Genomic DNA, 21,970 nt, shown 5'->3' with positions numbered 1-21,970 from the left:
GCATACATATGAATAATTATAACATACATGTTCAAGCATTCGTAATTATAGCCACGTTAATAACGTTTGTAAGAAACCAAACCGTTTGTAAATCCGTCAAGATTTCAGCGAGATAAGAGGATTTGTGTGCATGCTGATCACTCACCTTAATTCACAGCTTCACTGTGACAAGATGGCCGAACGGTGATGCCGGAAGTGACTGCGCCATAAGACATCTAGCGTTTATATATGATATCTATGCACTACACGCCCTGCGCAAATGATCTACACATGTAGATAGAAGTGGGAGACTTGTTAGCATATTGCTAAGCTAATAACGTGTTAAGCATAAAAATCGCTCAAAATTTATTCCAATACACTGTTTTAAGCATGTTGCTAAATCCAATTACACTTTATTCAATAAGCTAGCAAATGTCAAAATCAATTCCAATCTAGTTGGATGTTAGCATGCTGCTAAGCTAATTTAGTATTTGATTTGCTATCAAATATGTAGGTCAAAATCAGTTCCAATACATTTGAATGTTAGTATGTTATTAAGCTACTTGCCGATAGTTTTAACAAGTCTAAATGTACAGCACAGACAAACGTCAAGTAAATAGCTGATCATTTTTAATTGGATTGCATTATCAGTACTTTTCAATATGCATTGTGGGACTCTCTATAAAAGATATGCAAAATATGCCAATTCGCCCCCTATACCCTTATGTTGAGTCCTGCATGCGGACTTATGTTGAAGGTACCCGTGGGTGACACGCTAATATTTTATGTAACAGGTGGAATAATATTTACGTGTCGGGTGCGGGCGTGCGGTAGACACAGGAGGACTGCGAGTGTCAGTGAGAAATATGACGGAATAACACAATATTTAAATTGAATTACTTGTATAACTTATATAGTTAACTTATTAACTATACACAATATAGTTATTTAGCAGTGATATTTTCAGGCTATTCTAGTAAGCTAATAATTGCCTGCACAAAATATGATAGCATTGTAATATAACAATATAATATGTAAGGCTAAAGTTTACATTGGCTTCATAAATTGAAAAGGATGACTTGAACACATAAGAAGCAATAAACAGGATGGCGTAATTTAGCATTGATAAAGTACAAAACAATGTGTGAAGAGTTGCTTTTGGCATTAAATGATATACAGATGATGTACATAAATGACATGCAGATGATGTACATAAATGACATAGTTAAAATGCAACATAACAGCTCTCCTCCCATAGTAGACGGTTACAGTAGAATGTCAGGAAGGAACCGTTAGGGTCGCGTGTGCGCAACCGAACGCCTCTGCCATTCCATTGGCTGCTGTTGCTTAGAGTTCCTGATGTAGGGAATAGTAGGGGAACGTTGGCCAAAATGAGGTATACCTAATGGAGCAGCCTGAAGTGTCGTGCAGCACGTCTACGACTCCTCAACATGCTGTCTAGATAGGCAGCACACTAGGCACACTGCCTTTCCAGTTTCCACTTATATCAGTGTTTTGAGGGTGGCTGTGGGTTTCATTTTAAAACTTTTTTTTCTTTCTTGTTTTTCACAGGTATAACAAAGATTAAGAGGGATATCGTGTTTGCTGCCAGTCTTTACCTGTGAATCCTGTCGTGGTGGTGTTGTTTTTGACCGCTCGCTTTTCCTAGTTCCTTTTTTTTTTTTGTCATTGTTCATTTTGCATCAAAACACAGAAAGACAGAATGTACATGGAACATAATTCTTTTGTGTTCATCAATGGGCATAATGTTTTTTTTTGTTTTGTTTTTTTTACTGCTCGTTTTTGCCAGTTCCTTTTTTTTAAGCCATTGTTCATTTGCATCAAAACACAGGAGGACAGAATGTACATGGAACATTATTGTTTTATTTGTTCATCAACGAGCATAATGGGTTCTTGTTTTCATCATAAAAGCGCAATATATTGTACATACAGTTTTAACAATTTTAATAAAAAAGTCTGTATAGTGATTCTTTTTTTCATACAGATAAAAAAGTTTTCTTTTGTGGCATAATAGAGATACACTTATATTAGTTTTTGGAGATACACAGGAAGCTGTGGTAGCAGCAGAAGCAAGTCCAGCCAAGGCAACGTGGGACAGCGTCCATAAACGGACCCCCATAAAGGGGTATCTGGAGAACATTGAAAAGCAAGGTTACATTCACAGGTTTCCACTCTAGTGGTCTGCCCTCATAGTGGGTGCACGCTGAAACCCCTCTCGTTCGTTAGCGCTTAGCTTGGGTTCTCGTAATGATTTCCATTCGTCGGCGTCTCTTGTAAGGTGGTGTGTGGGATCTCGGCCTCTTTCTGAGGTTCGACTTTCTTTTTGAAGAAATCCGACACGCAGAAAACCTGTAGGGTGTGAGAGGAGGTGATGTCATTTAGTCACAGTGGCGGAGCCTGAAATATTAATGTTCTGTATTAAGAAAATAACACTTGTGTCACTCAAACCCATATTTATCTGTTTCCTGTGGAACACAAACAAAGTTGCATTGAGGACTTGAGGCTGCTGGACTACAAAACTGACAGATTTTGACCTTGTTTTGAGTAGTGGAGGACAAAGTACACAAATCAAGTACTTGAGTTAACGTACAGGTGCCCTAATAAAATATTACTTGTTAATTTTACATTAAAAATCAATAACTTTAAATTTATTTTGCAAATAGGGAGTAAATGTACTAACACAGGTGGAGCTTAAATGGGTTACAGGCCAAAATGTTTGTTTCAAGAGGAACTCTGCAAACATACTAGTTTTATATCATTTGAAAAATAACAGCAGGGGAGATAAATGGGCATTCATTTGCAGGGGCGGGTCTACGTGGTGGCACTGGCCCCCCCTGAAATTCGATTGGCCACCCCATAATAATGTATGTGTGATGTGATTTAATGCATTGTAAATATAGAATAGATTCTTATCAGATAGGCTACTTTATTAACAGGAAGTCTTACAAGTGATTGCATTGTGTTGTTAAGATATATTTACAGACTGTAATGACACATTTCCATGGTTATTAGCATTGTAAATCTACCAAAATTATTATACATTTTTTACGTAATATAAATGGTTCATTAGCCTATTTTCTATTAAATGTAAAAGGGGTTCTGCCTTCTCAAGTTAAGATACAGTACACAGCATTAATTATAGCTTACAAATGCCTTTTCAGAATTTGCTACAGAATACAGAGAACAAAACTGAACCCAGCAAATTATTAAACCCAGCAAAGTAGATATTACAACATTATATATTGATATTAATCATCTAACTTTTTGTAAGCGAATAACCAAATAAGATAAAGTATGAGGCAAGTACAGTACACAGCATGAATGATTACACCCCATCTGAACATAAAATATCTACAAAAATAAATAAAAATAAATTCATGCTACCAGAAGAACCCCTTTTACATTTAATAGAAAATATAATGAACCACTCAAAATTGACATAATAGTAATACACAGGATGATAACAAAAAGCTCTTGCTTATTGATATAAACAAGTAATTTATCTTTCATCCAAAGCCCTTGTTATATTTACAACTATTTAATGGACACTTTTTACATTTCTGAGGTTCTCAAATCCAATATAATTTTGGTTGGGTAAAGTTAATAGTGGTTAATGGGAGTATAGTGGTAATGTAGTGGTGAACTACAGCAAATATGACTTTGCATTCCCAGTTTTCTCCAATTTCTTTTAGATATTTTAATGCCAATAACACAAATCATAGTGTTATAAAAATAAAATGTAAAAATGTATAAGAATTTTGGTAGATTTACAATGCTAATGGAAATGTGTCATACAGTCTGTAAATATCTCTAAACCACACAATGCAATCACTAGAACGACTTTATGTTAATAAAGTATCTGGTAAGAATCTATTCTTACCAATGCATTAAATCACATTAAACATTAATATAAATAAATAAAACAAATATCATGTCTGAAGTCAAGTGAATTACGGGTCATTGGACAGGCGTCAAATCACAACTGACTTCCGGAAAAGGGGGAGAATCCAATGACATTTGAGGTTATTAAAACAGTAAGTCCCGCCCCTCGACTGCCAAAAATAAAAGTGTTCGAGCGAGCAAAATCAGCAGGCGAGAGGAGATTAAGCGCGAGAGCGTGGGGAATGATCATGCGCGCGCGCGAGGGCTTGTATTGCGTGCAGAGGAGATGTAATGCGCGCGCACAGGGTTTGAATGAGCTCGCGAGTTCCCGTTTCCTCGCGTGTAGATCAGTAAATCCTCTCGCGAATGTAATTTACTGCGCGCCAGCATCAGTTGTGCGCTCCGTGAATATTGGCATTGATTTGTCGCCATACACCGTAAGCATTGAGGTGAGGAGAGCCAAATGTCTTGACTTAGCGCTAGATGATTTTGTTAGACGGTTTGCCAGTCACCACCAAAACAGAAAAATCCAGCTGTTTTAGTTGAGGTCTGCCTTCTTTCTTTTTCGACTGTTTTCCTCTCTTTCTGCTACTGTTTTTATTGTTTATAAACTAAAGACTGTTCTTTAATATATTAGCAGAGCACAATGTAATGGTTCCATATTTTATTTTTAAACTGTGGTGTTTTCATTTGAACTGTTACAGTGCTAAAACTTTAACTCTGTGTTACTCAGCTTTTTTGTAAATTAACCTGAAAGAAATGTTGAATGAAACACTATGATGTTTTGGCCAAACCATTTGAATTATTACAGTGGGGGTATTTATTTATTATTATTTGAAAGAGATTGTGAATAAAACTACTGTATATTGTAATGGCCAAACTAATTAAAATAAAATAGTTGACATCGTTTCTGCTTTTAAAATTGCTCATTATTAAAATTGCTTTTATTTTATAAACTTGTTAGTTTTATGAAAACACTAAAAATAATAAACACTGGCTCTCAAATTTAACTTAATGGATATATACAGAGATGACAAAAAAACTAAATTAATCAAAAATGTGCTTTATTACTACATTTGTTTACAAGTAAGTTACAAGTTTACAAGTAAGCGATCAAGTAAAAAAAAAAAAAAAAAAAATCAATAGGATTTACGTAATATACTGTAGAATTTAGCTTTTTTTTTTTGGTCACTGGCGGCCACCCCGTTTGGAGGCAGTGCCCCAGCATGCCCCAGCATGCCCCCCCACTGAAAATGCTCTAGACACGCCCCTGTTCATTTGCATAGTTTTTAGAACCCAAAGCATGCTTAAACAAGCTCACCCCTTTACAATAGATTTAGGTCAGAAACAACTGACAGTCGTAACCTAAATATGATTTTATTAACAAAAATAAATCCTAAAATTCGGCATTAGTAACTTTTTGTGGTGTTAGTCACGTGCACTCAAGCTCCAAGGATCTCCGCTCTGACCAGATCACTTGATTCAGTGAGTTGTTGACTCGAGAACCGATGCGAACTCGTGAAAAGAATCAAGCTCGTTCACATCTCGGAGCAAATGACGATTTCTTCGGTTCAGACTAATGAGGAACATGTTTTTATAAAATGTAGTGGAGTAAAAAGTTTGATATAATGCTTTGGAATGAATACAGATACCTGAAAAATTAACTTAAGTACAGTAACAAAGTAAAAAATACTTTTTGTAAGCGTTTTGGCTGTTCATTTGCACGACAACAGCGTTTTGGGGGCCTAAAAATGCAAACTTTCGAAAACATGTTTCAAAGTGCAAGTTTACAATACTGTTATTCTCTCTGTGTAAACTACTACAACTTGAATTTGTGAAAACGGTGACGTCATTCACATGCGTATTATATGTTCAGTCTATAGGTGCGTAGTGTTTCTTTACAAAGTTACATCGCCACCTACTGGCCTGGCATGAATAATAGTGTTTTTAATCATTTTTGTGGAACTGTGTGAATGGGAATCGTTTTGACAACGTTGTATGTACACGAAAGAACCTATAAAAATGAAAGCTAATGCAAAATATGAAGTACTTTAGTATAACATTAATTAAAAAAATCTAAAATAATACTGATTCTGTTACACAGAGATTACATTCATAAATGTGAGGACAAGTGACTTAATTTTTGGGTGTATTTTGGTCAATTTGTGGTCAATCACTCACCACTAGTAAAGCCACGATGGCTCCTTGTATGAGGCCTGTGAGTACATCACTCCAGTGGTGTTTGTAGTCTGACACACGGGACAGTCCTGTATAGATGGAGGCGGCGACCAGGAAGAACTGGAGCGTGGGTCGAAGGAGCCGTGCCCATTCAGCTTGCATTCTTGCTTGAAGATAAAGCTTTGAGAAAGAAAGGCTGTTCAAGCTTATTGAATATGAGGGCGATTTCAAATATGCTGCCTGCCAAACTCACAGCACATGTGACTTGATGACTTCATTAACATTGTCAAGTTTATTTTAGCAAGTGTTGTGTGTGTGTGTATTGTTTTCATGTTATTACAGATACCATGAAACCAATTTTTTCCTGTTTATGAAATGGCTTATTTTTCTCATCTCATGCTCAAGGGAAGTGTACCTAAAATTCTGGCATGCCGCATCAAAGCTGCCACATTCATCCGCTCCACCAACAAAGTAAATACTTCCTTTAACAGGAACCAAGTCAAGTAATTTTAGTTGGCTATGCTGAGCTTCCAAGAAATGTAGATTATCATAAAATTTTAATCATCATGCGATCACATTACAGGTCTTGTTGTCAAATTCATTACTCATTTAGAGGTTTGATGGAGTGATCCGAGTAGAGCGATAGTTTGCAACAAGGAGTCAATGTGGGCAAAACACGGGCTGTTTAACTACCACTACATGTAGACGTGCTTGTGCAACTGTTTTGAAAACCTAAAATCAAAGCTGACATTTGTTTAGCAACTCTTAACACAAACTAAGGATTACTTTGACAAGTTGATGGGACGAAATCCCCCACGCTGGGCAAAGATTCCCAGAAATCTTTGGAGATCTCTAAAATTACCCCCTTTAAAAAGTGCACACAAGCTCAAGAATCGTTTCTGGTTTAAATGTATGTGGTTAATGCTTGTAATCTAAATTTGAACGTGGTTAGGCAGTTCATTTCAGTATCGAGGGGTCATTTTAACACAAAAAATAGTACAATGTTATCTTTCTGAGTGTTGCTGAACATTGACCCCGGGTCAAGTGTGCTGTGAACTTTGGCTGCATGTCTTTAAAGCTTATACTCTCATGATAAGATTATGGTAGGTTGTGTTTGCTAACTAGGCTGTAATGGAGAAGTTAAGCATAATGACATAATAATCTTAAGATTGCTCTACAGAATCAATACACTGCACTGTGACATAATGGGGATTTTCCAATGGAAAAATCTATGTTGTAAATCAAATCTACATACATTTATCCCATTTCCTGGTCACTCAATTCACTGGACCATTTTGGTTCTGGTTTGTTATTCGGTTATGTAACATTTTGGTTTAAATGTTAACTGATTAATCAAGGACATCAGTACTGCATACAGTACAAGAATACTCTATAGAATTGAGAACAAAGTTTAATTTAAATGGATAATCCACACAAAAATTATTATTCCATCATCATTTACTCATCCTCTTGTTGTTCCAAACCTGCACTCCTTTTTATCTTTATCATAACAGATGTTCTGAAGAATAATTAAACTCTTTGTTCATTAAATGAAAGTCAGTGGGGTCCAAAATACCATTGGACCCTATTGACTTTCATTGTATGGGATATAAAAATATATATTTCTTATATGTTCTACAGAAGAAAGTCATTCATACAGGTTTGGAACGACATGAGGGTGAGTAAATTACAGAATATTAACGTTTGGGTGAACTGCACCCCTGACAAAGGACATGCAAAGAATAATGAAAATACACTTACTGCCAGGAACAACATGCAGTACATGGAGAAAGAGGAGTGACCCGAGTAGAACGAGAGTCTGCAAAACAAAAAAAATCAATGTGGGTAACGCAGAAGGGCTGTTAACTACTTAATACATGTAAACATGTGCTTGTGCAACAGCATGAAGCCTTTAAGTCGAAGCTGACATTTGTTTTGCAACTCTGTAAAAACAAAATAACAATTACTTTGACAAATGGAATCTTAACACTGAACCCTAGGCTGGGTGAAGATTTACATTGTCCCATTTGGTCCCATAAAACAGTCCCTTTACCAAAAGCAAGCACACACACACACCCTTTTCCGGGTGATAAAGGCATGCTTGGGGGAGACGTGTGTTGACCGGTGGGGTCGGGGCAGGGGAAGTACGGGAAGCATCAGAGAGGGAGGGTGGTCTGGCTATCCGGCAGGCTTTTGTGTGTTCCTGTTTACTTAAGGTTTGACCACTTGTCGACTAGGAGTATCCGCCTAGTGAATGACGGCAAATAAATCTGGAAGAATACAAGCAGCACTGAACTGACTGCCATAGTCAACCACTGCGAACATGATGAGGCCAGATCTTCAATATTCCTGCTGATTGAATTACAGACCCAGTCATGAGACAAAGTAGAGCTAAAGTGAATTATCTGTGAGGCGGAGAAGCTACAATAAAGCATTGCAGACTGAATGTGACTGATCTGCATGAGGACAAATCTGCACTAAAGGGCAACAGACTCATAGAAATTAAGACATGCTTCAGATATTTGAACTGTTTTACTTGACCTAGAGGACTCTCTCACTCCTTTTACAAGCAAATATACTTGCTTGCCTAGTGAGAAGATCCCTTTTTCCAGAGGAGAACACTCCCGTGTGAAAGGTGATCCGGGTTATTCTGGGCTCAGACCCATACTGCTCGTTATTTGTTCTATAAATGGCATCGTCTCCTAGGCAAACACTAGACAACCACTAAAGAGGTGAGAGAGATGGGAACCACACCTATGTTAAATGAGAGCATTCTGAGAGGTCCTGGGATTCTGCTGGCCTTGAGTCTGTCCCATGAACCCAAACAGAAACCCTGCGTGCTCTGAAATGGTTTACCACAGGATTAGAGACCACTACAGTGTGTGAACCACAGATTTCCACCAAGCGCCTGGGTGGCCAACTGACCCAAAAGGGTTCACAATAAACGTTTCAGAAGAAGCCCTTCATTTCAATGTTAATGAGGGAGTTTCTTCTCAATGCCAGATACAAAGAACTCATGGCACACTTGAGAACACAACTGAACTGGTTCTGCTAATAAGACACCTTCCTGTAAATCTTTACAACTATGCCTAATTCCATGTAGAATCCATCTGTCCAAAAATGTTCTGACGGCAAGTCATTTTAAGGGACAAGCTTGTCTAATAATGTATGCAGATGCAGGCTAGACTGGTTAGGAAGTTTCCAGGATGGAACCAGATTAAAGAACAAATTTGAAGGATTCCTACTTCCACCTCAAGGACAAACTTCCCTTTCTTACAACAACTCTCACATCCAGAGCAGGATACGCAATAGTCCAGGGGTGTCCAATTCTGCTCCTGAAGGGCCTGCAGAGTTTAGCGCCGTCACACCAGCCTAGATGTTTCTAGTGATCCTCAAGAACTTGGTTTAGCTGGTTCAGATGTGGTTAATTATGGATAGTGCTAAACTCTGCTAGAAGTTGGCCCTCCAGGAGAAATATTGGACAACCCTGCAGTAGTGTGTCTCGTCCTTCTGATGAGACATTAAACCGAGTTCCTGACTCTTTGTGGTCATTAAAGATTCCAGGATGTCCTTCGGAAAAAAGTAGGGGTGTAACCCCGGCATCCAGGCAAAATTTGTCCATTGGCCTCTGTCCATCATCATGGTCTCCTAATCATCCCCATATACTGTATACTGATTAGCTTCATCACTCCACTGAAAAGCTGTTGTGTGGTGGGCGTTCTGGCGCAACATGGCTGCCGTCGCATCATTCAGGTGGATGCTGCACATTGGTGGTGGTTGAGGAGATTCCCCCTTCCATATGTAAAGCACTTTGAGTGCAGAGAAAAGCGTTATATAAATGTAACAGATTAATTAATTTATGAATTAAGGGAGGGGTGTCCAATCCCACTTCTGGAGTGTCTTCTCCCTGCAAAGTTTATCTCCAACCCCAAATGTACCTGACCCAACTAATCACTGACCAACTAATCAAGGTCTTTGATCAAGGTCTAGGTTAATTGGAAACTTCCAGGGCTGTGTTTCCCAAAAGCATCGTAAGCTTAAGTTGATCGCAGAACAATTACCACAAATGGTCTCTACGATCAACTTAGGCTTACAATGCTTTTGGGAAACACAGCCCAGTGACAAATGTTAGAGCAGGTCAGAGCTATACTCTGCAGGAAAGTGGCCCTCCAAGAGCAAGATTGGCTACCCCTGTGAAGAATGGTGAACTAGTGAACCTAAAGGAAGTGTTACCTACCTTCCCTCATTGACCTTGGTTTTGTCCCCAGTACAGTTGAAGTCCTTGATGTAAGCCCCTCCTGTGCAGTTGATCTGCGACCAGTCCGGTTTGCACACATCCAGGAAGTGTGGCCGCAGTCGGCCAATTGAATACTTGGCAATGTCAGTGAGTGATTGGCTCATGGCGGCACCAAACACAAAGGTGCCAATGGCCTTATAGATACAGGCCACATAACTGTTGCAGAAAGACTTTGATTTGATGCGGTTTAGATAGACTGAAAGGCACTCCCCTATGATCATCTGTGATGGGAGAGGAAGCAATGAAGCATTACTTTTCTTTGTTCTGGTGAAGTCAATAATTTTGTTACAACCAGTTACGTATTTGTAATATGAGGATATTTGAGGATTGTTTCTCACAAGGATGTCCACACGTACAAGAATAGAAGACAAGATCGAAGAGTAGAAGCACTTGACAATGCAGCTATCACAGGAATTTCCCTAAAATGTCCCTAACATCACAGTTACCCATGTTTGCATTGCCTCCTTTAGAGGTTATCCCTGTTAGCCTCGATCAGAGTAGACACCATATTTAATTTGACGTTAATAAGGCTGTGAGGGATGGGACAACAGTACAACCAGACAACCATAGCTCAAATCTAGTTCGAATCTAATCAACTGAACAATCAAGAATGAAGTACACATCAGTACAACTTACTGAATGGACTGTACTTCCGTCTCTCTCGTTATATGGTGTCTACTAGGGCTGCACGATACTGAAGAAAAATGGCGATAACTCATTAAATAATGCGATATTCGATATGCGATACGATAATGCTTAAAGTGTGTAAAATAAACTTAAATTATCTTTCAAATATATTTAAAATGATATAACCTACATACGTTTCACGTTCTTTTTGTGACAAGAAAACATCCCTACAGCTTCTGAAAGTGAATAGCAGTGTTTTACTGTAGCATAAGAAGTGTTATTTTAACATCAGTGTAAACCACGCGGTTTAGGGTTTCAGGTAGGCCTACATTAGGTTTATTTAACAACAGAAACTGAATAATCAAATGTAAAAATAAAACACTGCTTAGTTTTCACTGTATGAATTAAATACTGATTCTTATTAAAGCTACTAAAGTTATTCAGCTAAGAGCAGTGAGTGATTTTCTCTTTGTCTTTAGTTCATGACCCCAGTTATTGCAAGCTGTTGCGATATGCATATTGCGATATATACATTTGCGATATTTCGATAATTTCGATATATTGTGCAGCCCTAGTGTCTACACTGACCTCGGTCTAGTGACGGTAATACAGTTTTAGCTCCTCTAAACAGCTAAAAAAAAGAAGCATTTGTTTCTGTAGTTTTGAGGAGTTTTATTATATATATATATATATATATATATATATATATATATATATATATATATATATATATATTAAGATGATACAATTTGTTGTGCTTTCTTTTTACCTTTACTAAAATATGCAGGTTAAAATACGTAGAACTCTGCATTTTCAAAATATACATTAGCAGTAACCTAAATCAAACATTTTTAAAAACATTAACGCAGAGGGACATGTGCTTTGAGCTCACATGGGTGACTGTGAGGTTATACAGATGTGTGTATAAGTATGTATCATACTTATTAATGTTAACCATAATATGTAAGCTCAGTTTAAACATATTTTTCTAATACCCTTAAAAGGACAATGTTGAAATTGTAGATGGTATCACAACAAGATAAAAAGCCTGCATTAATGAAACAGCTATGAGATGTATCCACAGAGAGTGTCTCCAACTCTAGTCTAACCGTCTCACCACAAGACTGTCTGTGGTATATGAGAGAATATATGTGGGTGGAAGACCAGAAAACATTGTTTCCACTTAAGTACTTTAAAGTCAAATATGGCTTAAATTGTAAATGTTAGTTCATCCAATTGTTCCTTTCTTTCAAGGGACAACTGGAGAAATTGACAAGAATGCTCATCTTTTCCAAACACTGAAAGAACACAGAAACTGTCAGGACTTTGTCAAGAACCATAAAAGCAGTCCATGTGACTCCAAGGCCCTGTTATTAAGACACCTGGTATTAAGATGCATTTTGGTCGATCTGATCAGAAGTAGCTGACTCTAAATACAAGTGTAATCTTGGTCAAAAACGTTTTGAGCTTGGTCACTTTTGACCACTTCCAGAGGTAGTCGAAAACACATCAGACCGGATTGCTTTCATAGTGTAAACCCTCATGAGGTCGAATGCGTTCGAACTTATTTTGACCATTAGATTGAAAGATCTGAAAAAAATTTCCCCATCCATAAACCCTCCCCTCGAAAAAAACAGGACAGATGTGGTTGAAAGTGGACAAAAGAGACGGATGTAAACAGCTATGTGTCTTCCTCCTCTACTAATGATCAGATCGACCCAAACGCATCTTAAAGTCGGCATGAAATCAAATTTGACAAATCTTCTATTAATATGTAATATTGTAGTGTTTATTATAAATGATTTATCTGTGCACTTCATTATTTTTTTAAAATTCATGTACCCTTATAATCTTTAATCAAATACATTACCCTTCCCTCCCCCCTCGAAACGACCTCTCTTCTCTTTTGGTCACGTGCCATGGCGAAAGGGTGCGGCCAGAGCCGATGAGGGTGCGGCTATCAGTGTTTAAGATAGATAGCAGCCTACCATTCGGACATGTCGAGATGCTCTCGAGGGTGAACTTGACTTGAATTATCTTGGTTTGCGAGAGGCTCATATAAATATGGGCTGATTCCTGCCTGTAAATTTAGCTGCTCGTCCTCGTTCTCATCGCCGGGCTCCTCAATAAAAAATCCTTCATGGGAAGGTAACGGTGGGGAGTCCGGTGGAGAGAAATCCTCCACAACTGAATGTAAACTAACTGGCATTCAAATCTGCCTCTATTTTGTTTGCAACGCCCAACCTCCAACGATCCAATCAATTCCCGAAGGACGAAATCAAGCCCCGCCCTACATTTTTTTCTAATTTCTGAAGCCATTTCACTCGGATATACGTCACAACAAGGAAAAAATGACAATCTCAACTTCCGTTTCATGCCGACTTTAATACCAGGTGTAAACAGATATTCCAAGATTTCAATGTGCAAAGTTTGAAATCACAACGCCTCGTAACAAACACATCCAGTCAGTGAATAAAGAATTTAATTTCGGTTCTGTTCCTCACACAAAGCTACTGTATGACTTCAGATGACTTGGAATACAGCACATGAGCCAGATGTAGCACTTCTGACACTTTTTTGGACCTTGACAGCTTCTGGTCACTGTATGCTTTGATTGGACAGAATGAAATTGCTTCAAAGCTTCTCATTTTGTGTTCAACAGAAAAAAGTACATTATACGGGTTTGGAACAGGGTGACTAAACGATGACAGAACGTTCATATGTGATTGAACGATCCCTTTAAGCCTCTATCTACAGGACTGCGTGTCCTTTGTACTGTGGTTACATCTTAAAGTTCTGTTTCTTAAGCTGGCACGAGAACAGTCGTACTGACCAGAGAAGCACACAAACATTAGAGGCACAATGAGAGGAGAGAGGGGTGAGCTGTAAGTAACAAACAGGCGGGCACTTACAGAAACCACAGTGATAGGAATCATTACTCCTCCTACTAACTGATAGGAAATGGTGTCTTCTTTATATGGGTACTTGATAGAGTCATCGTTACAGAAAAATCCTCGTTTGAATGTTTTGTGTTGTATATTGAGTATTGCGAATGGAAGTCCCACTAGCAAAAAAAGAAGCATTGAGAGAGAGAAAAAAAACAAAGGTTAAAAGTGTGCTTCGTACCCTATTCTCCCCAATTCAAGCAAATGGCGTTCTCCTCAGGGAGGTGCTCGTACAGAAAGGAAAGCTGTGGGTTAGACAGACATTAGATTTTCTACTTGAACACATAATGAACAAAGGGTTAGAAAATGGCGTGTTGTGGTGTGGCAGCCCCGGCTGAATTTAGCTAAAAGTTACACTTTGTCTTTGCATAATGCAGGCTATTCTTGTTAAAATGCGTTTTATTGCTTTGTTTTCATTCTCCATTGGTTTTGAGGTCAACAGGGGAAGTGGAATGGGCCAAAAATAGCTCAAACTATTCAACAGCACGCTATGGTGATGGTAGATCTTGTCAAAACATTGAGTATTTGTACGTCAGAACATTCTGATAAACAGATGGTGTGAAATCTCTCTCTCTCTCTCAAGCCCTGTTCACAACTGACAGCGATTTTATTGCTTGAGGTTGCTGACATGGTTTTCCATGCATCATTTTATTATATCACTGTATGTGGGCAGAGTATATTGAACATCATAAACACTTACAGTAAAATTAAGTTCTCAGTCTTATCAAGTCATGACTACAGTATATCACAGGAGACCAATCTACCACTGGTAGTCGCCACATTCGCTAAACACTGACGATGAATGACACTGGGTCGCTTTATAATTTTCCAAGTGTGAACAAGGCTTTATAGTCCCTAAATATGCCTTTCCTGTGGTTTTTCACACCATCATGTTATAAAAGAGCTTTTAAATGCTGCTCCACCACAGTTAAACATTAAAGTGGCAACATAAACATCAGAAAAGCGCAGAAAGGGTGACCGTGGTGAGACCGGCAGAAACTTTACAAGCCTGTTGGGGACATGAAGGTTACTCAAGCGTGGCAGCAAAGCATGTGGTAGAGATTAAGACATTTACCCAACATGCAGTGAATATGGTCTGCTGAGACATTTGTGTGCGTGTGAACGTCCATGAACCGCTCAATCTGCCATGTGGATCAGAGCAGGTTACCTGAAGTCTCCTAACATTACACCGTATCTTCTTGCTATCTTCGGTGAAAGCTGCATTGTCATGGTCTGTGATGCGCTGTCTGAACGTATAGGATTTCAGAGTCATTGGGAGCATCGGTGTAACATTCACGGCGGACGGATCGCTCGTTTAGATCATCATTTTCATGCAGCCTGAAGCGACTTGGCAGGCGAGTGGAAGCTGAGGGCTGCTTACATAGAGGTCAAACCCAAATCTTGCACTATGGGAAGTTTGAGGTTTTCTCAATCATGAGAGTGATGTCATTTGGGGTTAATCAAGGAAAGTATTGCTGAAACTTTTGGAGAAATGTTTTAAAGGCAAAACTATGGCATCTGTGCTCCAGAAGATATTAACTATCCACTGTTATCACATTCCAGACTGATCACAATATCCCAGATACGCCTTCAATCGGGGCGAGTTTTATTTATTTCATTTTTTTGCCGAATTTTGTGTTAAAACTGTTTTGATGCAAACACTTGACATAAAAGCATGAACATGAGTACTTGACTTGTGACTAAACGGTGACCCTTCCTAAACATATTCAGGATGTTTCTGTGGTTTGGTGGGTAAACCCAAGAAACCTCTGCCTAATTTGAAAAAAAAAAAACATTGAAGAAGGGTGCGTTTAAATTCAAACCCCAAAATACCTCAAACCTGAGCTAATCTGAAACAGCTAAAGGCAATTTCTTGTACTTGGTGGACATCCTTGGCTAAGAAGTTGATGACAAGCAACATGCCCAGAGTATCCCTATTAGAGCTGGCGAAATTTCTTCAATCCCAACACGATGTCTACACCGGACGCAAGTAGTCCATCACAATACACAGTCTACATTGGAAGTGTCTTTTTTGTCACACCTTTAGTTTATGGTTTCTATCTTTGACATACACCAGTATTTTATTTTCCCCAGTTGTCTGAAATGGAATAATTTTATTTACAAAAGATGAATATTATTTGTTATGTATGTAAATAACTTCTGAATGAGCCAGCTTGTTAAGTCTCTGACCTGTCAGCTTTTGTTTTTAACTGTATGCATGCATATCATGTTTTTTTTGTTTTCCACATTTACAAAGAAATTAGTTTTGCTCATGTTTAATATATAAGGCCTAGTGTTATGATTGGTAAGTAACATTGGTCCTCATTTTTTAAACACAAGTAGAAAGTGTTTCTTTGTAAATACGTAAAAATCATTCTTAAATTAATTGTAGCTTTCGATGTAAATTAGGGCTGATAATTATTTTTATATTATGGGCGATTATCAATAAATGGCCTGATATTAAAATTCTAAAATATTTTGTCTAAATAAAAATAAAAAAATAACTAAAAACAATTGTCGTAAATGCTACAGTACATGTGAATCTAGGCGTCACAATGTTAGAATATGCAGTATAAAAATTGGAACATTAAAATTAAATTTAAATTAGAGATTTAAAAAAAACGATTAACTTTGTAAATAAAAAATAGTGGAAATGTGCATGCACTAATAAATGTCCAATATCAAACAATGTGTATAATTTTTAAAAAATCTAAAATTGCCCAATAACGGATACTACACTGATATACTGTGCGTCCCTAAAGAGTTCACACAGAAATTTGTTCTCCACATGTATCATTAAGTGTAACATTATTTTGCTATTATAAAATAACCCATGCAAAGTTAAGGAATTAGAATTTTCAGTGTAGGCTTGGGCCCACAGCTGACTCCTCCATTGATACTTCCAGTGTGGACAACTTCAGTGGTCTCTCTCTTCCAGTGTAGACACAATGTTAGACGGCGTAATGCGATCACAGATGAAGTGACTTGAACAGCTGCTTTCGATCCACCAAACAAAGCTCTACTGAAATTGCAGTTTGCACCTGTTCAGTGGTCAGGAGTCATGTTGAAACAGCTGCTCTTCGGTGTCTATTTGACTGTTTGTTCATTTACAATGAAGGGCCACTTCCTGTGACTGCAATAGTCAATTAAACTCTCAAGATGAATCCCTTGAAACAAGCTCGAGTGCACTACAGACTTTTGAGGGAGGACGCTGGGCATGTAGTGTGTATATGCTACTGTCTCTGGGATTACTTACACTACATATGGGAAGTGTGAAGCCCACTGTGTAGAGCACAGTGGAGGTGACGGTGCTGGAGTGGAAGGGATAGCTGATGCTCTCGTCATTACAGAAAAAGCCCCGCTGATACGGTTTGATTTTACCCAGGTTAAACGCTGCAAGCGGGAGGCCGGCTGTAGGTAAAGAAGGGTTAACAATGGGTTAACAACTCCATAAAGGGTCTACCAACCAATCAAACGCAAGGGCTGATTTCCAGTGTTGATGATTGGCTGCTGCCACCTAAGAGATAAGAATTACATAATGGATATGGGATCATAATGAGAAAGCTTGTTCAGAAAAGACAGGTGGTGTACTAGACTTAGGGGCTGTTGTTTACACGACACCGTTTTCAACCGAAACGGAAAACTTTTTAAGCGTTTTGTCCGTTCATTTACACGACAACAGCGTTTTGGTGGCCAGAAAATGCTAACTTTGATAACGTGTTTAAAAATTCAAGTTATTGAAAACGATACCGTTATTATCTCCGTGTAATCTCCAAAAACATCGGGGACATCATGCGTTTACGTGTTCAGTCTATAGATGAGTAGTGTTTCTTTACAAAGTGACATCGCCATCTACTGGCCTGGCATGAATAATACAGCATTTTTAGTCGTTTTCACAGATCCGTGTGAACGGGATCATTTTGACAATGCAAAGGAAAAACGTTTCCGTTTTTAGTACATCATTGTCGTGTAAACCTACTCTTGAATATCTGTTATTTTGAAGTGAAATATGTAAAGCCAACAGTGACTGATGACAGTGATTTACAAGGGGTCAATGACATGTATTTATGTATTATATTTTAAATATATTTTTGAATGGTGCTAATTTCATAATCCATCTTCCAAATCCAAGGGCTAAATTGACCACAACCACACTTCAAACACTTATTTTCCAATGTAAATGCTTTCTGTCATCCTTTCTTAGTGCTCGTACCAGACACATTGCTATTGTCACTTACAGCCTCTTAAATTTTAGCTGACGCTAATGTCTTTATCATTCCCGTATTGCACTAATGCGACCTGACGGTTTAAAGTCTAACATGAGAGCTCATATGTAAACTTTGAGTCCTCTATAGCATCGGGCTATTGTTGCAAACCATCATGGGAAAACAACACAAACCCTCATTCATAGAACCTGAGGCTCCTCTCCCAGTAAAGACTATGGGGTCTGTTACTGACGCTGAGTGCATGTGACATACGCACACGTATAGATAAAGCTGGCTGCTCAAGCCTGAAAGAAGGAAGAGCTGAATTGAGGTAAAACTTAATTGTTCTGAGATCCACTGAAGCCCCATTGTAAATGCCAATAGGGTCGAAACCAACACTAGTGGGACGGTCTTCTGTGTTTAAACTCATCAGTTCTGATCTGTTCTTCTGTGTGTAGTCTCATAGTTTGAGTTTAGGTGATACCAGTGGTTATGTAAATATACATTTGCGAATGCAAAAACCAATAAGGCTTCCCTGTAAAGAAGAAAGACACGTGACACACGAGTGTGACAGCTTTTGACAGCCATAAAAGCAACTTTTAAATGAGAAAAATAACCAGCATATGTGTTGGGATATTATACTTTATCATCCTTAATAATAATGCTTATAAAATGCTGACTAAAATCATTCCTCCGTCTTGGTACATCTATCAAAGGACAAGAACGAACATCCCTCATATGACTCAGATGGCTACTTTGTGGAAAGGCCAATCTGTTTGTTCTTTGTGTAAAAACATATTTTTTAAAATCTCCAAGTGCATGGGGAAAAAAACACAGATCAAAACTTCCATCATAAATTCTGTAAGACTCAGTAGCCTGTTGGGGACCGAATAGATTAAGCATATAATAATTAAGAATTATATTACACGGTTCCCACATATTTTGACCAATGAATTTCCATGAAGTGTTCAGTCTGTTGTTAATATTTGAATAAGGATTTAAAAATAATTTTATAGGAATAAATCACATTATTATGTGATATAAGGGAGACCGGGGCTCGTTGCCAAATTGAACTGTTCTCGGGAAAATGGAAAATTCTCTGAGAGAATGCGGGGTAGTATATATTACACTACCATGCAACAATAGCCTATACATTATTACAGTAGAGTAGGCCTATATGGGTTGCTGTTTAAAAAAGCTGTAGGGTTTCTCGATGGATTTTAAAGGATTTTCAGTTGAGTTTCACGTGCCATTGTTGTGCATAAGAGAAGCTCTGCATAAAGGTAACGCCCTGTTATTAGGGAAAAGTTGATAACGCAAGATGAGTGTATGACGAGGGCTCCAGTGTGCATTATGACGCACATTATGGGTGTCTTACGAGGTTATTGTGTAAGTGAGGCTACTACAGTTGCAATGTTGAATCTCATGCAATTAAAAAACGTGCAAGGCAACATCTAAAACAACTGACACGTCCAGATACGCCTTTAGTATGCCTTTAAAATCTTTCTGTACAGCACTTCTGAACGCATAAACAGGTTATATTTGTCACTCCGCTATACTGCAGTCAAAACAATATCGATTCAAATTAATTAAATAAAAAGTAGGCTACAGTAACGTACTTAACAAAATGATGCTTACCGAGTATTAGGCACGCGATGTCAAGCAACATAAAGGGGATTCCTCTGGCTTCGAACATCGTGTCAGTGTCCTTCTGTGTGTCAGTTATGAAGATAAAGGGTTTATTTAAGGCGTCCTCCTCAGTGTTCCCACAGTAAACAGCCTAACGGAGAGTCCACCTCTAGAGCTCTGCTGAAAGAGACGCGCACTAACGCGAGCTCACACACTCTTAACATTGATTGCGTAATGACGACAAGTAATCAGCCGGAGAGGAGGTAGAGCGAGCTACTTGGTTGTAGTTCCTTAGATAAGATGACCATTTCACCGCATGAGGTTAAGAATAAGCGATGGCGAGCCGGTATATTGATGTCTCGGGTGTCTTCGGACTCTCACTGCCAGTGCAGAGAGCTTCAACCTCGCTGTCATGACGGACAACAGCTGAGGATTAGTACAGCCAATCGCGTCTCTCAGCATTAGCCACGCCCCTCTGACCACGCCCATCAACGCATATAATTTAATCTAGGCTATATCTTGAGTAGCCAGAAACGACCGTAGAGTCGATCTAAGAAAAAATATACATAAACCTACTTAGCAGTTTTGGTTGTAACTAAAGTAATTAATTACTGTCATTTAATTACTTTTAATGACAGTTAAGTAAGAGATTATTCTTTTTTCTGATGCAATTGTATTAAATGGTACTGTAGACTAAAACAATTTAGCCTTAGCCTTTATAAAACAGTAGTGGATATAACATCAAAATGCAACGTCTAATGATCAAATGTATGTTTTTAATGTAACCTTCATTTAAATACTTTGGTCGGTTCAAGAATAATTTAAGGAATTTTATTTTATTTATTTGAAAGAATTAAAAGTGCAGTTTCATGTATATCCTTGTATTGTTGAACTGGTCGAGGTTAATATAGGGTTTAGAAACAAGTAATGGGTTTACTTTTTAGATAGAATTACAACAGTAATCTAATTACACTGTTGAATATGTAATTAGTAGCTGTGATGCCACGATACCAAAAATCGAGTAGAGTCGATACCGATAAGTAGCCAAAAGTAGCCTACACGATACTCGATACCAAAGTAGATAGCCCACCATGGTCAAAAAATAATAATAATAAAAATAGCCTACTTCAAAATTTACTTTAAAAACACAATGTATGTTTTTATGAGGTATAGCTTAATTTGTTGCAATAGTCAGAAATAAAATGAATTAGAACATTAGAAGCAGTAGCATAAATAAATAGGCCTACAATAGAATAAAGATACAAATTAAACAATGCTGTATATTATTTCAGGTATGCATGCAACAGTAGTAGGCCTATTCAAGTAAAAATACCACAGGAATTGAATAATCAAATATAAAATAACTCTGCATAGTCATAACTGTATAAGTTAAATATAGATTAATCCTTATTAAAGCTTTTCTTTTGTTGTTTGATTCTCATTAATAATAGGCCTACAGACAGCCAATAGTAGACAGTAGCCTAGCAGGTTTTAATTCTGTCTGACACTCGCGAGAGGAGGCTGTACTGACATGGTGATAGCTACTTTTATAGTTTAAAATCGCTTGAATTTATAAATTGGCATGATATAAAACGATGTGCACTAAAGTCTTGTACTGCACCGTGCAGAACGCTTGCAGAGCAAAATTAATGTGGAGGACCAAGTCGGTAACGTTTTAAAATCCTGACGGTTTCTACAGGACCGTAAGTAGGCTACTGATGGCACGAACATTTATCCACTATAACATGTAGGTTGAACCCATAGGGTTGAACCCAAACAATTATCAGAGTAAATCAGTCATTTTAAAACGTTATGTGAGACATAGGCACATTTAATTAGGCTAAAAGGGAATACATAAAATTTAAATATTTTAAATATCCAATATTTCCTATAAATATATATATAATAGCCTAATAATATCGTTATTAATAATGTTTATCGTAGCAAATGTATATAATTAAAAGAAAAAAAGAAGGTTCTGAGAAATATAGTGAGCAGTAAAATCTAATGTTTGCAATGTTTAAAGTAGGCCTATGTAAAAAGAAATAATGTAGGCTAGTAATAATTTAATGACTGAATAAAACAAAAATAAGAAAATATGACTTTAAGTCAATACAAATATTTAAAATAAATAGTGTATTGTTATACATTTTCAAAAATCATAATATAGTATGCATAATCAGAAAACAGTAGGCCTACAGAATGTC

The 21,970-nt window shown here is 37.8% G+C and overlaps 2 protein-coding genes across 3 annotated transcripts in view; one reads left to right on the top strand and one right to left on the bottom strand.

Moving 5' to 3' along the window:
- mtrex (Mtr4 exosome RNA helicase) overlaps window positions 1-1,967 on the top strand; it is a 41,460-nt gene extending 39,493 nt beyond the window's left edge. Inside the window, exon 27 of the mRNA XM_084104400.1 lies at window positions 1,552-1,967. Within this exon, the coding sequence (XP_083960526.1) occupies window positions 1,552-1,604 (53 nt within the window). The 3' untranslated portion in view covers window positions 1,605-1,967. The remainder of the gene's footprint in view (window positions 1-1,551) is intronic.
- On the bottom strand, window positions 1,844-20,218 carry plpp1a (phospholipid phosphatase 1a). Of its 2 annotated transcripts, none has more exons than XM_084104402.1 (6): window positions 19,773-20,218; window positions 13,897-14,048; window positions 10,298-10,578; window positions 7,822-7,879; window positions 6,064-6,240; window positions 1,844-2,349 (listed from the first exon to the last, which is right to left on the bottom strand). In XM_084104402.1, exons 1-6 carry the CDS (start codon window positions 19,828-19,830, stop codon window positions 2,230-2,232), a joined length of 846 nt encoding a protein of 281 aa, XP_083960528.1. In that variant the 5' UTR covers window positions 19,831-20,218; the 3' UTR covers window positions 1,844-2,229. The 2 variants fall into 2 exon arrangements, with proteins under 2 accessions (XP_083960528.1, XP_083960527.1); XM_084104401.1 differs by lacking the exon at window positions 13,897-14,048 and adding an exon at window positions 17,186-17,340 and having other exon boundaries at window positions 19,773-20,190.
- Window positions 20,219-21,970: the final 1,752 nt, after the last annotated feature.

This window comes from Abramis brama, assembly GCF_963993115.1.
Source record: "Abramis brama genome assembly, chromosome: 25".
Taxonomy (NCBI): Eukaryota; Metazoa; Chordata; class Actinopteri; order Cypriniformes; family Leuciscidae; genus Abramis; species Abramis brama.
This window is presented reverse-complemented; position numbering and strand designations above follow the sequence as displayed.